The sequence below is a fragment of the Sturnira hondurensis genome, unplaced genomic scaffold (genome assembly GCF_014824575.4).
Source record: "Sturnira hondurensis isolate 20B ecotype Veracruz unplaced genomic scaffold, ASM1482457v3 Scaffold0011192, whole genome shotgun sequence".
Classification (NCBI taxonomy): domain Eukaryota; kingdom Metazoa; phylum Chordata; class Mammalia; order Chiroptera; family Phyllostomidae; genus Sturnira; species Sturnira hondurensis.
The window spans coordinates 807,829-824,230 of NW_028083823.1; the positions used below are offsets into that span (position 1 = coordinate 807,829).

Here is a 16,402-nt window from a genome sequence, read left to right on the forward strand (position 1 = left end):
CCTAACAAGTAAATTTGGGAAAACAGTGGGATACAAAGTCAATATTCAGAAACACAAATAAATGGAACCATATACCATGTTCATGGACTGGAAGAATTAAGATCATCAAAATGTCCATGATACCCAAAGCAATTTATAGATTCAACACAATCCCTATTAAAATACCAATGACATATTTCACAGACATAGAAAAAACATTTTAAAATTTTATATGGAACCATAAAGACCCCAAATAGCCACAGCAATTTTGAGAAAGAAGAACAAAGTAGGAGGGATCACAATACTTAACACTAAACTCTATTATAAGGCCATGGTGATCAAAATAGTCTGGTACTGGCATAAGAACAGACACACAGATCAGTGGAACAGAATATAGAGCCTAGGAATAAACCTTAGTCTCTATGGTCAATTAATATTTGACAAAGGGGGAAGAAGTATAAAATGGAGTAAAAATAGCCTCTTTAACAAATGGTGTTGGAAGATCTGCACATCTACATGCAGAAGAGAGAGAGAGAGAGAGAGAGAGAGAGAAACTCAACCACCAACTTACAGCATATACAAAAATAAACTCAAAATGGATAAGAGACTTAAATATAAGTCATGACACCATAAAAGTCTTAGAGGAGAACATAGGTAGGAAAATCTCAGGTATTCCATGCAGCAATATTTTCATCAATATGTCCCCTAGAGCAAGGGACATAAAGGAAAGAATAAGCAAATGGGATCTCATCAAAATAAAAACCTTCTGCATGGCTAAAGAAAACAGCATTAAAATGAAAACAAAACCAACCATATGGGAAAATATATTTTCCAATGATACCTTGGACAAAAGTTTGGTCACCAAAAATATAAAGAACTCACATGATCCCATTCCAGAAAGACAAACAATCCAATTAAAAAATGGGCAAAGGACTTCAACAGACACTCAGACACTTCTCCAAGGAGGACATACAGAAGGCCTGGAGACATATGAAAAGATGTTCAGGATCACTAGCCACCAGAGAGATGAAAATTAAAACCACAATGAGATACCACTTCACACCACTTAGAATGCCCATCATAAACACATCAACAAATGACAAGTGTTGGAGAGGTTGTGGAGAAAAGGGAACCCTATCGCACTGTTAGTGGGAATGTAGACTGGTGCAGCCATTGTGGAGAACAGTATGGAATTTCCTCAGAAAACTAAAAATGGAACTGCTTTTTGACCTGGGTGTCCACTGTGGGGATTATACCCTAAGAATCCCGAAACACCAATTCAAAAGAACCTTTGCATCCCAAGGTTCATAGTAGCACAATTTACAATAGCCAAGTGCTGGAAGCAATCTAAATTCCCATCAGTAAATGAGTGGATCAAAAAACTATGGTATATTCACACCATGGAATACCATGCAGCAGAAAGAGAGAAGGAGATCCTACCCTTTGCGACAGCATAGATGGAAATAAAGCGCATTACGCTAAGTGAAGTAAGCCAGGCGGTGAAAGACAAATACCGTGTTATCTCACCTATAAGTGGAATCTAATCAACAAAACAAACAAGCCAGCAAAATATAACCAGAGACGTGGAAATTAAAAACAAACTGACAGTAACCAGAGGGGAGGTGGGAAGGGATAAAGAGGGGAAAAGGAGGAAGGGTTTTCAGGAACAACTATAAATGACACATGAACAAAACCAAGGGTGGTGGGATCAGGTGAGGGGGGTGGCTGGGGTAGTGAGGAGTGTTGGGGGGAAAATGGAGACAAGTCTATTTGAACAACAATAAAAAAAGAAATAAAACCTTTAGAAATGACAACATCTAGGAAACTGGTATAATTTTTAAAATAAAAAGTTCACTTTGACCAAAGAAATGCCTCCATCTCTACTTGCCAATTTATAACTTTACACAGATTCATCAGTATAAAATAGAGACATATCTCTTAGTACTGTCTCACCCAGCAATGATTTATTATATTGTATTGAAATCACATATCCATATACATATTATAGTACCACCTAAAGTTCTAACTGATATATATTTTTCTCATACCTGGTAAGTTGGGGTGTGCCTTATTACTTGATATTGGCCAATGTAATTGATCAAACTGCACTGTTCCTCTTTCAGATGGAGTGATGAGTGCTAGTTCACTTATTGCACTGGTTTCTAATTCTTCCATTGCATTGTGTGCTGGTGATCATATTTGACATATAACAGCTAAAAATGCTTTAAAATGATAATACTGGATGCAGAAAAAAAGAGACAAAAAAGAGAAACAAATCCTATGTTAAAATGCACATTTTTTATGGCTGCTTGTGCAAAGGAGCAGGGTCAAGAAACCAGTCAAGAAATAAGAGAACAAAGTTCAGTCATCAGTTAGAAAATGGTCGAAATTTTGACATTGTGATGGGGTATCACAGCATCAATAAATATCTCTTAAAGAAATATTGTATGCCAGGCATTAATCTAGATGCTAGGGATAAAGTAGGGAACAACAGGGACAGAAACTTCTGTCCTCATGGGGGATTACATGCTAGTGGAGGAAGACAAACAAGAAATAACATGCATCAGTAAAAAAAAAAAATAGTTATTAGACACTAATGGTTGGGGGGAAAGATTGTAATTTAACATAATAAGTCATGGAAGATTTCAATGACCTAGAGGTGAGGGGCAAGCCATGAATATATCTTTTGAAGAGTATTCCAGGAATAGGAAACTGCAAAGGAAACTCCAGATTAAGACTATAACTAGTATGTTTAAGAAATACCAAGGTGGCCAGAGTGGCTGGAACTGAAGCAAGGGGAAGAATACAAGGTGGGAGAACCAACAAGGGCCAGGTGGCAGTGGGCCTTTTAGGCCATCCTGGGAACTCTGGATTTTACTTTGAGGGACAGGTGAAACATTGACATCAGTCAGAAGACAGGGTCTGACTTATATGAGTCTGGCTGCTGTTTTCAGAAGGGCCTACTGGGGCAAAAGAACTGAAGCAGGAGAAATCTCCAATTACATTGCTAAGCTAATATTTCAGAGATGTGTCTGCAAAGAGAATGTACTCTGGGGACTGAACATAGCACTGGTTAAGGTATCTAAACCATTTCTAGGGTGCAAAGTATTCTGAATGTATTTTAAAATGGTTTATTCCATACTAAGCCTTGTGTTAAGGTTTGACAGTTTTATAATTATCATTTTTTTCATATTCACCCTTAGATAGCAATGATTTGCATAAGAGGAACCCTTTGATTTAAGTACTTTATCTTGGATAGTTTTGCATAATTTTAAGTGATTTTCTTGATGAGTCCACTTAAAACTAGTTTTAATCCATAGTTTTTCATAACCTGCACAATAAGGAAATATTGAAGAAGAACTATGAATTGGGCAATTCATCAAGATCACAGAAACCATGTGTAGGGAGCTGCCTGTCAGCAAATGCTGTTAGAGATTCTGTAACTCTCAGGGAAGATCTTGCAGATAAGGACAAAATTAATGGCCTTGGCAAGATTTTGTATAGGTTGCATATTTCTTGTGGGGTCATTGCTACCTGTAAAGAATCCAACTAGAATTATTACTTTGGAACACAATTTTCTGTCTCCTCATGCAGATTCCCCCAAAACATGCCTCTGTCCAACTACTCATTGCCCTGTTGACTGAGCACTATTGATTATGGGGTACTTCTATAGTATCGAATGATGGGGAGCTTGCAGAATATTCCAGTTACCATTGCTACATAACAAATTACCCCCAAACTTGGTGGCCTAATGTAACTATTTCATCTTGCTCATAATATTGTGGGTTAGGAATTGTACAAGGGCTTGGGATGGCAGTTCTCATGGAGCTGCAGTCATCTGAAAGTTCAACTGAGCTGCATATCCAAGGTATTTCACACACATGGCTGCCAGTTGGTACTGTCAGCTGGGCTGTTGACCTAAGCACCTGCATATGACCTCTATATGTTGCCTGAACTTTGTCACAATTTGGCAGCCTCGGGGTAGTCGGATTCTTACAAGGTGGTTCAAGGCTCCAAATATCAGCGTTTCTGCATGTAAGATGGAAGCTTCATCATTTCTTATGACCTAGCCCAGGATGTCATGTGTGTCATTTCCATCACATTCCATTGGTTATAAGGGAACCGTAAGCCCACTCAGATTTAAGGGGAGTATACGTACACCCCACCCCTGATGAGAAGAATGTCAAGGTCACATTGCAGAGGAGCATGTAGCATAGGAGATATTATTAGGGCCAAATTTGGAAAATATAATCTTCTATACAGGGTTAGTTATTAAAAATAGAATGTGTGAAGTCACTGAATTCAAGGTACAGTATAGAGGTCACCAGGCTTTATTCAGAAACAATGTAAGGAGACAGAAATTACAGAATGTTTATATTCTTGCACTCACAAGAGCAAAGGAATCCAGGAAAACAGAGGGAATTTAATCAAGTCAGGTTAAAGTTTCAATAAGGGCTTCACTCTGCATTCTACACTCCAGGACACCTTGCTAATGGTGCTGTTATGACAATTCATTCACTATTCCACAAACTTTTAGTGAATGTCTGCTATATGCGCTGGGGACTATTATAGGTTCTTGGTGCTATCAGTAAGTAAATGTAACAAAAAGCCCAACCCTCATGGACAGTGTTTTCTAGTGGAGTCATGACATTAAAATGAATAATATGGCTTGGGAATGAAGTAAATGACACCAAGCTCTCTGCCTAAAAGTGGACTTAGATTAATATAATTAAAAATAAACCTGTTTTTGCAGTGTTATAGCAGGATGGAGGTCATACTACCCAGTATGTGGATATCAGTCCTGGCAGTAATCTAGTCAATAGAGTTCCTTTTCCAGAATGCATCAAACAAGGATGAAGGGGTAGGCTATTTAATCTCGGCTTCCAAATCGTTGTGACACTTAACACTTTGGAGAAAAAAAATTGCCTCCGAACAAAACTGGCTTTTTAAGTAAGTCTTGCTTGGAGCAGTGGTTCTCCCCACAAAGTGTCAGAAACGTTCGCATGAGTCACTTCTTTTGTGTCTTGCACAGTCCCTACCAAAATGTATATACCCCAGGAAAGGTGACATCTGGCCTTTACTAGTTGACACTTTGGGAAAGGAATAATTATTTTCTTTTATTAAAAAACAATTTATTTACTTATTTTTTAGAGAGAGGTGAAGTGGGGGAGGAGAGGGAGAGAAATATCCATTGGTTGCCTCACATGTGCTTGGATGGGGGACTGAACCCACAACCCAGGCATGTGCCCTGACCAGGAATCCAACCAGTGACATTTTGCTTTGGTAGATGACACCCAATCAACTCGGCTTCAGGACAATGAAAAGGAGAATTGTTTTAAAATAGCAGAGCAAAACAAGGGCCACTCATTGTGTAATTGTTCATTTTCTGCCTTTTTCACTGGGGTGTAAGCTCCAAGAGGTCTAGGACCATGTCTTTTTCATTTATTTCCCCATTTCCAGAGTCCAGAACTCATAGGAGACCCTCAATAATGTCTTTAGAATGAAAGCAGAAGAGAAAAAACATGGGAAAGAAGGAAAGGAGGGAAAGAGGTAACTCAGGACAGGCAGAAAAGGGTAAAAAGCCCACTTAAAATTCTTATGCACCATTTACCCTTTATTAATCTTATATGATAGTTAATGACCTCAGATTTTTATTGAGCTTTTACTATGCATACATGGGGAGGAGCAGTCTCTAGAGTAGGAGAAAGATGGAACACTCCCTCTAGCCCTATTACCTTAATTTGGCATGGTTCTTTGAATTGTTACTTCTGTGTACTTCAAGAAAAACGTCATCACAACCAAAGCCAAGAAGCAGTTTCCTCACTGGGCAATTAACCTTTTTAATGCATGAAACGTGAAGTACTCAAACCTTTCAGCCTTTGGGGTTGAAGTATTCAGATTGAGAACTCCAAATGACCAAGTGACCAAGAAGTAAAACAAGCTTCAGGAAGATGCTCAGTTTTTTACTAGTACTCCAGTTCAGTGACATGTGAAACCTGTAATGTGCATGCGATTCACTCGGGGAGCTTGCTAATATGCTGATTTGGATTCAGTAGGTCTGGAGCGAAGTCCGAGATGCTGCAGTGTTAACATACTTCTAGGTGATGCTGATTTGCTGACTTCAGGACCACACTGAGTAAACAGACAAGGTACTGGAGGTCTTCACCTTCACCGCCAGGTGTGCTTATGCCCAGCCTTAACGTTCCAAACCAGCGTCCCACCCTTCCTAGGCCTTCCGCCAGGAGAGGAGGAGCCAGGGGAGGGGCGGGAGGAGTGGCCCGGACTCCGCGTGGGTCCTGCCAGGGAGCACCTCGGCCCCTTGGAAAGGTGGCCCAGCTGCTGCTGCTGCGCAGGAGGGGGCTGTTCGGCGAGGGCGCGGCTTCTGGGAGGGGGACGGACGACGAACAAACCCCGAGCTCGTCCTGGCCACTCGGTAGCTTCGCAGCAGCTGTGTGGCCCACTTGGCAATCCAGCCCTTGCTTCTTCCTCGCGCCCGCCTCCTCTTGTCACCTCCCGTCTCAGCCTCTTTGCTCAATTCCCTCTGAACCTACCGCCTTCCAAGCGCCGAAGAAGGCGAGAGGTGGTGTGCGGGGCTACAGGACTCGCCCTTAAGTGGACCCCGGTTCGGCATTGAGGGGCACAGGCAGCAGCATGGACACCAAGCGCTGCTTCGCCAACCGCTTCGATGACTACCAGGGCAGCTTGCTGGCTGGCCAGTGTGAGGACGCGGTGGCACCATTGGTCACCGCCACTATTGAGCGCATCCTCAAGGAGCTGCCCCCGCTCGGGGGCGGCGCTGAGGCCCGGGGGGCGGCGGCCTCGGCCAGCAGCTGCCAAGGGGGACTGTACAGCGGCGTCGCCGGGGTGGCCTACATGCTCTACCACGTCTCCCAGAGCCCGCACTTTGCCGCGGCCCGAGAGCGCTACCTGCGCTCGGCCAAGCGCCTCATAGACGCGTGTGCCCGCGCTGAGGAGTGGGGCGAGTCGGACGCCGACACCCGAGCAGCCTTCCTGCTGGGGGGCGCAGGCGTGTACGCCGTGGCCACACTGGTGTACCACGCCCTGGGCCGGTCTGACTACGTGCAACCGCTGGGCAAGTTCCGGGCTCTGTGCGCCGTCTGCGCGCCTGTCTCCTTCCTGGAGTGTGGCTCCGACGAGTTGTTTGTGGGCCGCGCGGGCTACCTGTGTGCTGCGCTAGTGCTCAAGCAGAAACTCGCCCAGGAGGTAAGGTAGCCCCGGCAGAAAGGTTGGGGAGGGGAGGGCCCCTCGCCACCTGCTGGGCCCTGCCCCGGCTTCCCTTCCCGGGACTCCAGGTACCAGGAGCAGCACTCCTGGCCATTCTTCATCTCTTTGTTACCCCAAGCGCTGTCGTTTCTTCACTCTCTTGAGATTTATCTTCTGCTTTTGTCTCTTTCCTTACCAGCCCCCACCCCGCTTTTCACTCTCTCATATGTTGGGATTCCGAGTCTTTGCGTTGTCCCGGTTTTCCGCTGAACGTGGCATCTGCCCAGATGCCTCTTCGCCCAGTAGCTTTCTGGAGGCGCTTTCAAGTGAGATTTTAAAAACCTCGGAAACAAAAGGGATTTCCCTTCCTTTGACCCTCTTGTCAAAAGCTGAAGTATCCTCGAATTTAGACTACTAGAAAAGTGAAGGAGTTTAGGGGGTTGATTATGCCGTCATTGTTTGCATCACTAATGTGGAGGTCAGTTGCTTTTGTAACTCCCGGGTCTGTAACCTAGAGTAACTGCCCAGCTGTAGGTTTGATGCACTTACTATTCAGGTCATCTCATGGCTCTTACAATATTCATGTCTGTTGGGGGTGTCCTCTTTTAGATACATAAATGTAGAAAGAATTGTATCCCGTTGTAATCAAATGTGTATTTTTCATTTTAAAATGCCTAGTTAGGATTGTCAAAAAGGCAGCATACTTGACAGGGCAGGTTTCCTGGTGAATAGCTTTCCAGTGGTTCCTTGAAAGTGAATTGCATTTTACAGCCATAGGTAGGGTTTTTTTCCCCTCTGGATTAACTTTGAATACAGTGTGTGGATATTAGAAGAAAATGTGTTAGTTACTGTAGAGTAGGAAAAAAAAATTCTCCTAAGGATCATAGTAACTAGAACTGAGAAACTCATTCATAACTCACTGGAGCCTTTATTTGGGTGAGAGAGACATTTGAAGAAAAATTAAAGGTACACGGAGTATTTAAATGTGTAATTAACTTAGATAACTTTTATAGAGGCAGACGTGATTTTTTTTTTATTTATAGAAGGTGAGGTTGGTTCAAGTGAGAGAAAAGATTACTAAAGACTACACTGCTCTAGCAGGGCAGAAAAGATCTGTGTGACAAAGTTTCTTGAAATAGTCACTCTGCCTCTGAATCACTATTATCTGTTAGCAGTTTCTCAAGAGCCCTTCCAGTTTTATAAAATCTTTTAGAAGGCCACGGGGCTATTTACATGTCATTTGCATTATATTTGCATCTGTTCCTCAGACCTTGCTATCTGGCAATAGGCAATTTTCACATTCTTTTTCCCCAGTTGTTCTCCTTAAACTTAGCTTCTTTCCCTTTCAGTCCCTGTGGGGCCTTTTCTCTAGTATGGAATGGCAGAGTGGGAGACCCATCAGGTCATACAAGTGGAAATGGACCAGAAGGACTCCATTCTCCAAGACTAGGGTCTCAGTGACAGTCTGCAAGGCTGATACACTGAGATAGTTATTAGGACCTCTTTTCTGCCCTGCTGCCAAACCAGATCTGTCTTTTTATACTAATTAAGTTGAGGTGCTTTGGCCTCTGCTCCTAGGAGACAGAACAGCTCTGAGGGCAAAGAGACAGCTCGTCCCTGGAGGAAAGCAGCTAGTCTGTGTCAGCCTCGGGGCAATCCATAAAGTTTAGGCTTGAAAGGAAGGGGCTAAGTACACCAGGCTGGAAGCCCTTTGAAGGAAAAATACAAGTCTTATGCACCATCTCCATCCCTTATGTGCTAGCCAGAATATGGCTTTGCCCTCATTAGCTGATCCATAAACCTTGATTAAATTGAATTGTGAATTTCTTTCAATTCTCTATAAATGATCTGTCATTATGTCCTGAGTTTGTTTCTCTTCAATGTTGTTTAGAGTCATTTTCCTCTGGCAGTTCTCTCAGTTATCACCCTGGTCTAGATCCTCCCCATACTACTTGGCACATCTTTGGTACCTAATAGTTGAATGAAGTACCATTTGCTGGGATTAGTGCACTATACTCTGAGATGGATTCTCTCACTCAAAGCCATTCCTTAATACCTTTCATTACATTGTTTCTCTGCTCAACACCTTGCAATGGCTCCCGATTACTTTTTCTCCAGTGGCCTCTCATCTCACTCACAGTTAGAGCTAAGACACTGAAAATGGCTGACAAGGCTCCACGTGACCTGGCCCCCTGCATATTGGCTATATTTCTTGCTCACTTTGCCTCAACCACACTGGCCTTGCTGTTTCAGTCATTTACTGTCTCAGGTTGTTCCTTCTGCTTGGAAGACTTCTCTTAGCTATTTTTATAGCTAGCTCTTTGACCTTGTGTAGGTCGTTGCCTCCTTAATGAAGCCTTCCCTGTCTACCCTGTTTAAAATTGCAACCCCTTTCCCTGACTTATGCCCCTTTCTTTCTATATATTACTTATTCTGTTGATTTATGCCTTCTCCAATTAGAATGTAAGCTCCATAAGAGTAGAATTTTTGTTTCATTACTTGTGTTCCAGTACCTAGTATGTATTTAGGTTCTCAACTTTCTTTTATTTTGGTGTTGCAAATAGTGTCTACTGTATGGCTTGCTTTATCATTCAGTTTCAGTGCAGTCTTATTTATCAATATGTTCCTTTATGGAGGTGCTTTTGCTGTCATGTTAAAGAAAAACAACTTTCCTACTGCTGGGGTCTCAGTAAATATTATTTGAATGGATAAATAAATAAATACTAATTTCTTACAAATTTTGCCTCAGATCAGGCCTAACCATTAGACCAGTGCTTGTTCAGTTTTAATGTTCATTGGAATCACCTGCAGGTGTCATTAATAAAATATCAATTCTGTTTCAGCAGGCATGTGATTGGGCCTGAGATTCTGCATTTCTAACAAGTGCCCAAGTGATGCTGATGCTAGCAGTCAGGGACCATGCTTTGGATAGCAAGGCAATACATTGCTACATAGGTTTTGACATTATATTAGCCACGTCTGTTAAGGGATGCTATAAGACACCATTCTATGAAGCTTACTATATTTATTTTTTCCAATTTTTTTATTTAATTATTTTTCAAGTACAGTTTTCTGTCTATTACTCCCATCCCATCCCACCCCCCCGTGCTCCCCCCTCCCTCCCATTTTCACCCTTCTCAGTTGTTGTCCATGTATCCTTTATATATGTTCCTCTAAATCCCTCCCCTATTTCCCCTGAAATTCCCTCCCCTCTCCCCTCTGGTCACTGTCAGCCTGTTCTGTATTTCAGTGTCTTTCGTTATATTTTGCTTGCTTGTTTGTTTTGTTGTTTAGCTTCCTGTTAAAGGTGAGATCATATGGTATTTGTCCTTCAACACCTGGCTTATTTCACTCAGCATAATGCTTTCCAGTTACATCTATGATGCTGCAAAGGTTAGGAGCTCCTTCTTTCTTTCTACTGCATAGAATTCCATTGTGTAAATGTACCATTATTTTGTGATCCAGTCATTGACCGATGGGCATCTAGGTTGCTTCTAACTCTTGGCTATCATAAATTGTGCTGCTATGAACATCAGGGTGCATAGGTTCTTTTGGATTGGTATTTCAGGATTCTTAGGATATACTCCTAACAGTGAAATTGCTGGGTCAAAAGGCATGTTCATTTTTAGTTTTCTTAGAAAATTCCATACTGTTTGCCATAATAGTTGTACCGGTCTGCAATCCCACCAACAGTGAACCAGAGTCCCCTTTTCCTATATTTATTTATGAGGTTGTAGTTTAGAATAATGATTACTTTGTCTTACCATGCTTTCATTATGAGGATCCACAAGAGGTATTTCTCTCAGGATTTAGAAACAGAATAGTTGTGCTCCTCCTGGAAGTTGACTGAATTTTTAAATCATCAGAATGTGTCATGTAACTGATTGTGTTTTTTTACTTTATGCTGGCTCTTAAGAAGCATAGGGCCAGAATTGTGGTCCTCATAGGCTTGTGGACAGTCCCCTCATCACAGGTACTTTTGTATACTAGCATTTATCTCAAGTTTATCTAGTATTTTTCTTCCTTAGTTTACCCTTTTCTGAATTTTATTCCTTGCATTTGATTTTATTGTTTGTACTTAGGGTTATAAGATTCAGAAATGAAAAAAAAAGTGTGTGCTATGTAGAAAGAGACAGAAACAGGAAGAATCACCATATCTAGGTATATATTCCCTTCCTGGAAATACTTAAGGCAAATAGCATCGAGGGTTAGTCAGATATCCTTGAGCGGTGGGCACTAAAATCCCAAAAAATCACATCATGAAAAGTTGTATTGGGTATATTCTGTTTTCTACAAATTGACCGAAGCGTAGCAGGGAAAAGGGATTTAGAAAAAAATGGAGAAGGGATTAGGGGGTGGCCTAGGGACCACAGTTAAAATAATAACTTTGCCACTGGGTGACCTTGGACAAGTAATTTAACATCTTTGAGCCTCAATTTCCTTACTTGTAAAATGGATTAATAATAGCTTCCTCATGCACGTGTTCTGTCATTTATTCATTCATTTAGTGAATGTCAGGAATTTACATGTACCAGGTACCTTGCTAAATACCAGGATTTAGTACTGAACAAAAATCTATATAATTATGTTGTTATAAGTGCTCTGAAGGAAGTGAACAGGAACTAACTGGGGACAGGGCAGGAGAGGGGAGGGGGCTTGGCATAGGTTAGTGAGGAAGGCTTCTTTGTGGGAGTGAGTTCCTGGCTCATCATTGAAGCATAAGAATGAAGTAGCTGCTTCAAGAGCAGTCATTCCAGGCAAAGGGGACAGCAAGGACAGAGTCCCGGAGGTGGGAAACTGCTTGCAGATTTCAAAGAAGCATTAACGGGGCCAGCCTGATTGGAGCAGAGTGAGCAGGGGCCAGGGTGGTAGAAGAGTTCAAGACCAAGTAGGAGCCCTGAGCAGGGTAAAATCAGATCCTGCAGGGCCAAGTCAGTCACAGTTAGGAGTCTGCATTTGTTTCTGTTTAAACAGGGGAATGTCTTCATTTTGTTTACCTTTTAAAAAGCTCACTCTGCTTTTTCACATGGAAAGTGGACTGAATTGTATTAAGAATGGTCACAAGGAGGACTGGTTACAGGGTGTCTAAACACCTTTTGTGCTAGTAATTCCTTTGTAAATCTGGTGAAACTTAACAGTGCTTCTTAAAAAAAATTTTTTTTATTTATTGATTTGACAGAGACACATGAATTTGTTTTCCATTTATTTATGCATTCATTGGTTGATCCTTGTGTATTCCCTGACTGGTGGTTAAACCCTGAACCTTGGCATATTGGGATGACACTCGAACCAACTGAGCTACCTGGCCAGGGTCATACAGTACCTCTTATAATAACATTTTAGATGCAAAAAGTAAAACACATAGGATTACAAAGATAGCCAATTATATGGACATTTGATTACCAAAACATTTAAAAAACATGTGATGCAGTACCATATGTGCTTCTTTAGTCACACATTAAATAACAAGATTTGGCAGCAGGTCTAGGGATTATGGTACTTTTGAAACAGTGATGGGGTCAATGATATTTCGAGATATCTTCAACAACTGCAGTATGATATGAATGTATCTGTGACTTCTGTAAATGGCAGAGGTACAAGTATTATTGGTGGCTTGTGGTCTGCATTTGTAATGAAAGGAAATACCAAATTATTTAGGTAAGATTTCAGAAAATATAGATGTGATTTTATTTTCCCAGACAGAGGGGAAATTTTCTGGAAGTTGCCTTGATGATTCACTCTAGATAAAGTGCCCAGTATAGTATTTGGCAGATAATAGTTGCTTAATGATCAGCATTATTCTGTTTTGCGCCTACTAACAGAAAATCAAAAGTGATTCTGAACATTGCATAGAAAATTATACCCAATACAAGGAATCTATCTTCCTGTCATGATTTAAAAAAGAACTATTGCATAATTGTTAACTGGGTCCTCAACTTGCTTCTAAAGCAGGTGGTTAGCAGCTGTGTAAGTAGTGATGCTTTGGTTTGCAAATAAATGAATATCCAGTGAAAATTGATCTAAATAATAGGAATATTTATTACCTCATTTTACAAGGAGTATAGAATTAGGCCATTCCAGGATTTTCTCAGCAGCTCAGGAAAGTTGTAAGACCCAAGCCCTTTCCAACTTTTTTCTCTGCTATTCTCAATGTGAGAGCTGTAGTGCTCTCCAAGGTTTTGAGATGGCTGCTGCCATTCCAAGTTCCTATACAACTGAATTAGAATCGGAGGATGTGAGGTTTTTTTTTCTTGCATCATTTAAAAAATCATACAGATGATTTTATCCTTGAAGAGTTTCCCCTCTGCCTTATGGCCCAGAACTTGACCACTGGCCACTTCTGGTTTCAGGGGAAACTGGGAAGGCTAGTGTCCTTCATTGCTAACCTGTATCATTACAGGCAGATTCTGACAGGAAAGAAGAAAGGCAGAGGGGAATGGCTGTTGTGTGGTTACTAAAGTGTCTGTCTCTTGGCAAGGTCTGTCTTGTGACCTTCCACTTCCTTGGCTATTATGAATTATACTGCAGTGAACATGAGGATGCAGGTATCTCTTTGAAATCCTGTTTTTATTTCCTTTGAATAAATACCTAAAAATGAGACCACTAGATCATATATTAGTTCTCTTTTTATTTTCTTGAGGAAACTCCATACTGTTTTTCCACATTGCCTGCATGAATTTATATTCCCACCAACAGAGCACAAGGGTTCTTTTTTTCTCCACATCCTTGAAAGTACTTGTTATCTCTTGTCTTTTTGATAATAGGCATTCTAATAGGTATGAGGTGATATCTCACTGTGGCTTTGATTTGCACTTCCCTAATGATTAGTGATGTTGAGCACCTTTTTATGTACTTCTTGGCTATGTGTATGTCTTATTTGGAAAAATGTCTATGATGTTCCTCTGCTGCTCATCTTTTAATTGAGTGGTTTTGCTATTGAGTTATATGAGTTATTTATTTATTTATTTTATTTATTAACTTCTTAAAAAGATTTTATTTATTTTTAGAGAGAGGGGAAGGGAGGGAGAAAGAAAGGGAGAGAAACATGAATGTGTGTTTGCCTCTCACGTGCCCCCTCCTGGGGACCTGGCCTGCAACCCAGGCATGTGCCCTGACTAGGAATTGAACCGGCAAACCTTTGGTTTGCAGGTTATTGCTCAGTCCACTGAGCCACACCAGCCAGAGCTGGATATTAACTTTTTATCTAAAATGTGATTTGAAAATATTTTCTCCTGTTCCATAGATTGTGTTTTCATTTTGTTGATTGTTCTTTTGCTGTGCAGAAGCTTTTTAGTTTGATGTGGTCCTGCTTATTGATTTTTGCTTCTGTTGCCTGCATTTTTATTTTATTATTTTATTATTTTATTTTTATTTTTTATTTAACTTTTGTTCAAGTACAGTTTTCTTTCTTGTATTCCCAGCCCTGCCCCCCCAGTGCTCCCCACCCCCTCCCATCTCCGCCCCCCGTCTTAGTTATTGTCCATGTGTCCTTCATAGTTATTCATGTGAGTCCATCCCCTTTTACTCTGTGCTTCTCTCCCCTCTCCCCTCTGGACCCTGTTAGCACGTTCTGTATTTCAGTGTTTTTGGTTACATTTTGCTTGCTCATTTGTTTTGTTGTTTACATTCCTGTTGCCTGCATTTTTAGTGTTGTATCTAGAAAATTGTCACCAAGACCAATGTCAAGGAGCTTCTTCCCTATGTTTTCTTTATGTTCTACAGTTTCAGGTCTTATATTTAAGTCTTTAATCAATTTTGAGTTAATTTTTATGAGTGGTATAAGATATTCTTCTGCATGTTGTTATCCAGTTTTTCCAGCACCATTTGTTGAAGACACTATTCAACCTATGAAGTATTAAGTATTCCCCATTAAGTATTCCTTGGCTCCCTTGTCAAATGTTAATTGATCATATACACATGGATTTATTTTGGGCCTTTTGATTCTGTTTCATGGTCTGTGGGTCTGTTTTTATGCCAATACCACACTGTTTTGATTACTTTATTTATTTATTTATTTATTTTTTAATTTAATTCTTATTCAAGTACAGTTTTCTGTCTTGTATTCCCAGCCCTGCACCCCCCCAATGCTCCCCACCTCCCTCCCATTTCCGCCCCCCACCTTAATTATTGTCCATGTGTCCTTTATACTTACTCATGTGAGTCCCTTCCCTTTTCCCCTATGATTCTCTCCCCTCTGGATCCTGTCAGCCTGTTCCGTATTTGAGTGTCATTGGTCATATTTTGCTTGCTTGTTTGTTTTGTTGTTTAGATTCCTGTTAATGGTGATATCATATGGTATTTGTCTTTCACCCCCTGGCTTATTTCGCTCAGCATATGCTCTCCAGTTCCATCCATGATGTTGCAAAAGGTAGGAGCTTCTTGTTTCTTTCTGCTGCATAGAATTCCGTGTGTAAATGTACCATAGCTTTTTGATCCAGTCATTGACCAATGGGCATCTAGGTTGCTTCCAACTCTTGGCTATTGTAAATTGTGCTGCTATGAACATTGGGGTGTATAGGTTCTTTTGGGTTGGGGTTTCAGGGTTCTTAGGATATACTCCTAGTAGTGGAATTGCTGGGTCAAAAGGCACGTTCATTTTTAGTTTGCTTAGAAAGTTCCATACTGTTTTCCATAGTGGTTGTACCAGTCTTCAATCCCACCAACAGTGAACTAGGGTCCCCTTTTCCCCACAACCTCTCCAGCAGTTGTTGTTTGTTTCTTTGTGATAGCCATTCTGACTGGTATAAAGTGGTATCTCATTGTGGTTTTAATTTGCATCTCTCTGGTAGCTAGCGATATTGAGCATCTTTTCATGTGTCTCTGGATCCTCTGTATGGCATATTTCACAGACATAGAACAAACACTTCAAAAATTTATATGGAACCATAAAAGACCCCGAATAGCAGCCGCAATTTTGAGAAAGAAGAACAAAGTAGGAGGGATCACAATACCTGATATCAAACTGTATTACAAGGCCAGTGTAATCAAAACAGCCTGGTACTGGCATAAAAACAGGCACATAGACCAATGGAATAGAACAGAGAGCCCAGAAATAAACCCAACTCTCTACAGTTAATTAGTATTCGACAAAGGGGGCAATAACATAAAATGGAGTAAAGATATCCTCTTCAACAAATGGTGTTGGGAGAACTGGACAGCTACGTGCAAAAAAAATGAAACTTGAGCACCAACTTACACC

General features: G+C 41.1%; 1 protein-coding gene across 1 annotated transcript in view; it reads left to right on the forward strand.

Annotated features, from left to right (window-relative positions):
* The first annotated feature begins 6,359 nt into the window (after nucleotides 1-6,359).
* LANCL3 (LanC like family member 3) overlaps nucleotides 6,360-16,402 on the forward strand; it is a 115,559-nt gene continuing 105,516 nt past the window's right edge. The window contains exon 1 of the mRNA XM_037059555.1: nucleotides 6,360-7,203. Coding sequence (XP_036915450.1) covers nucleotides 6,631-7,203 — 573 coding nt within the window. The 5' untranslated portion in view covers nucleotides 6,360-6,630. The remainder of the gene's footprint in view (nucleotides 7,204-16,402) is intronic.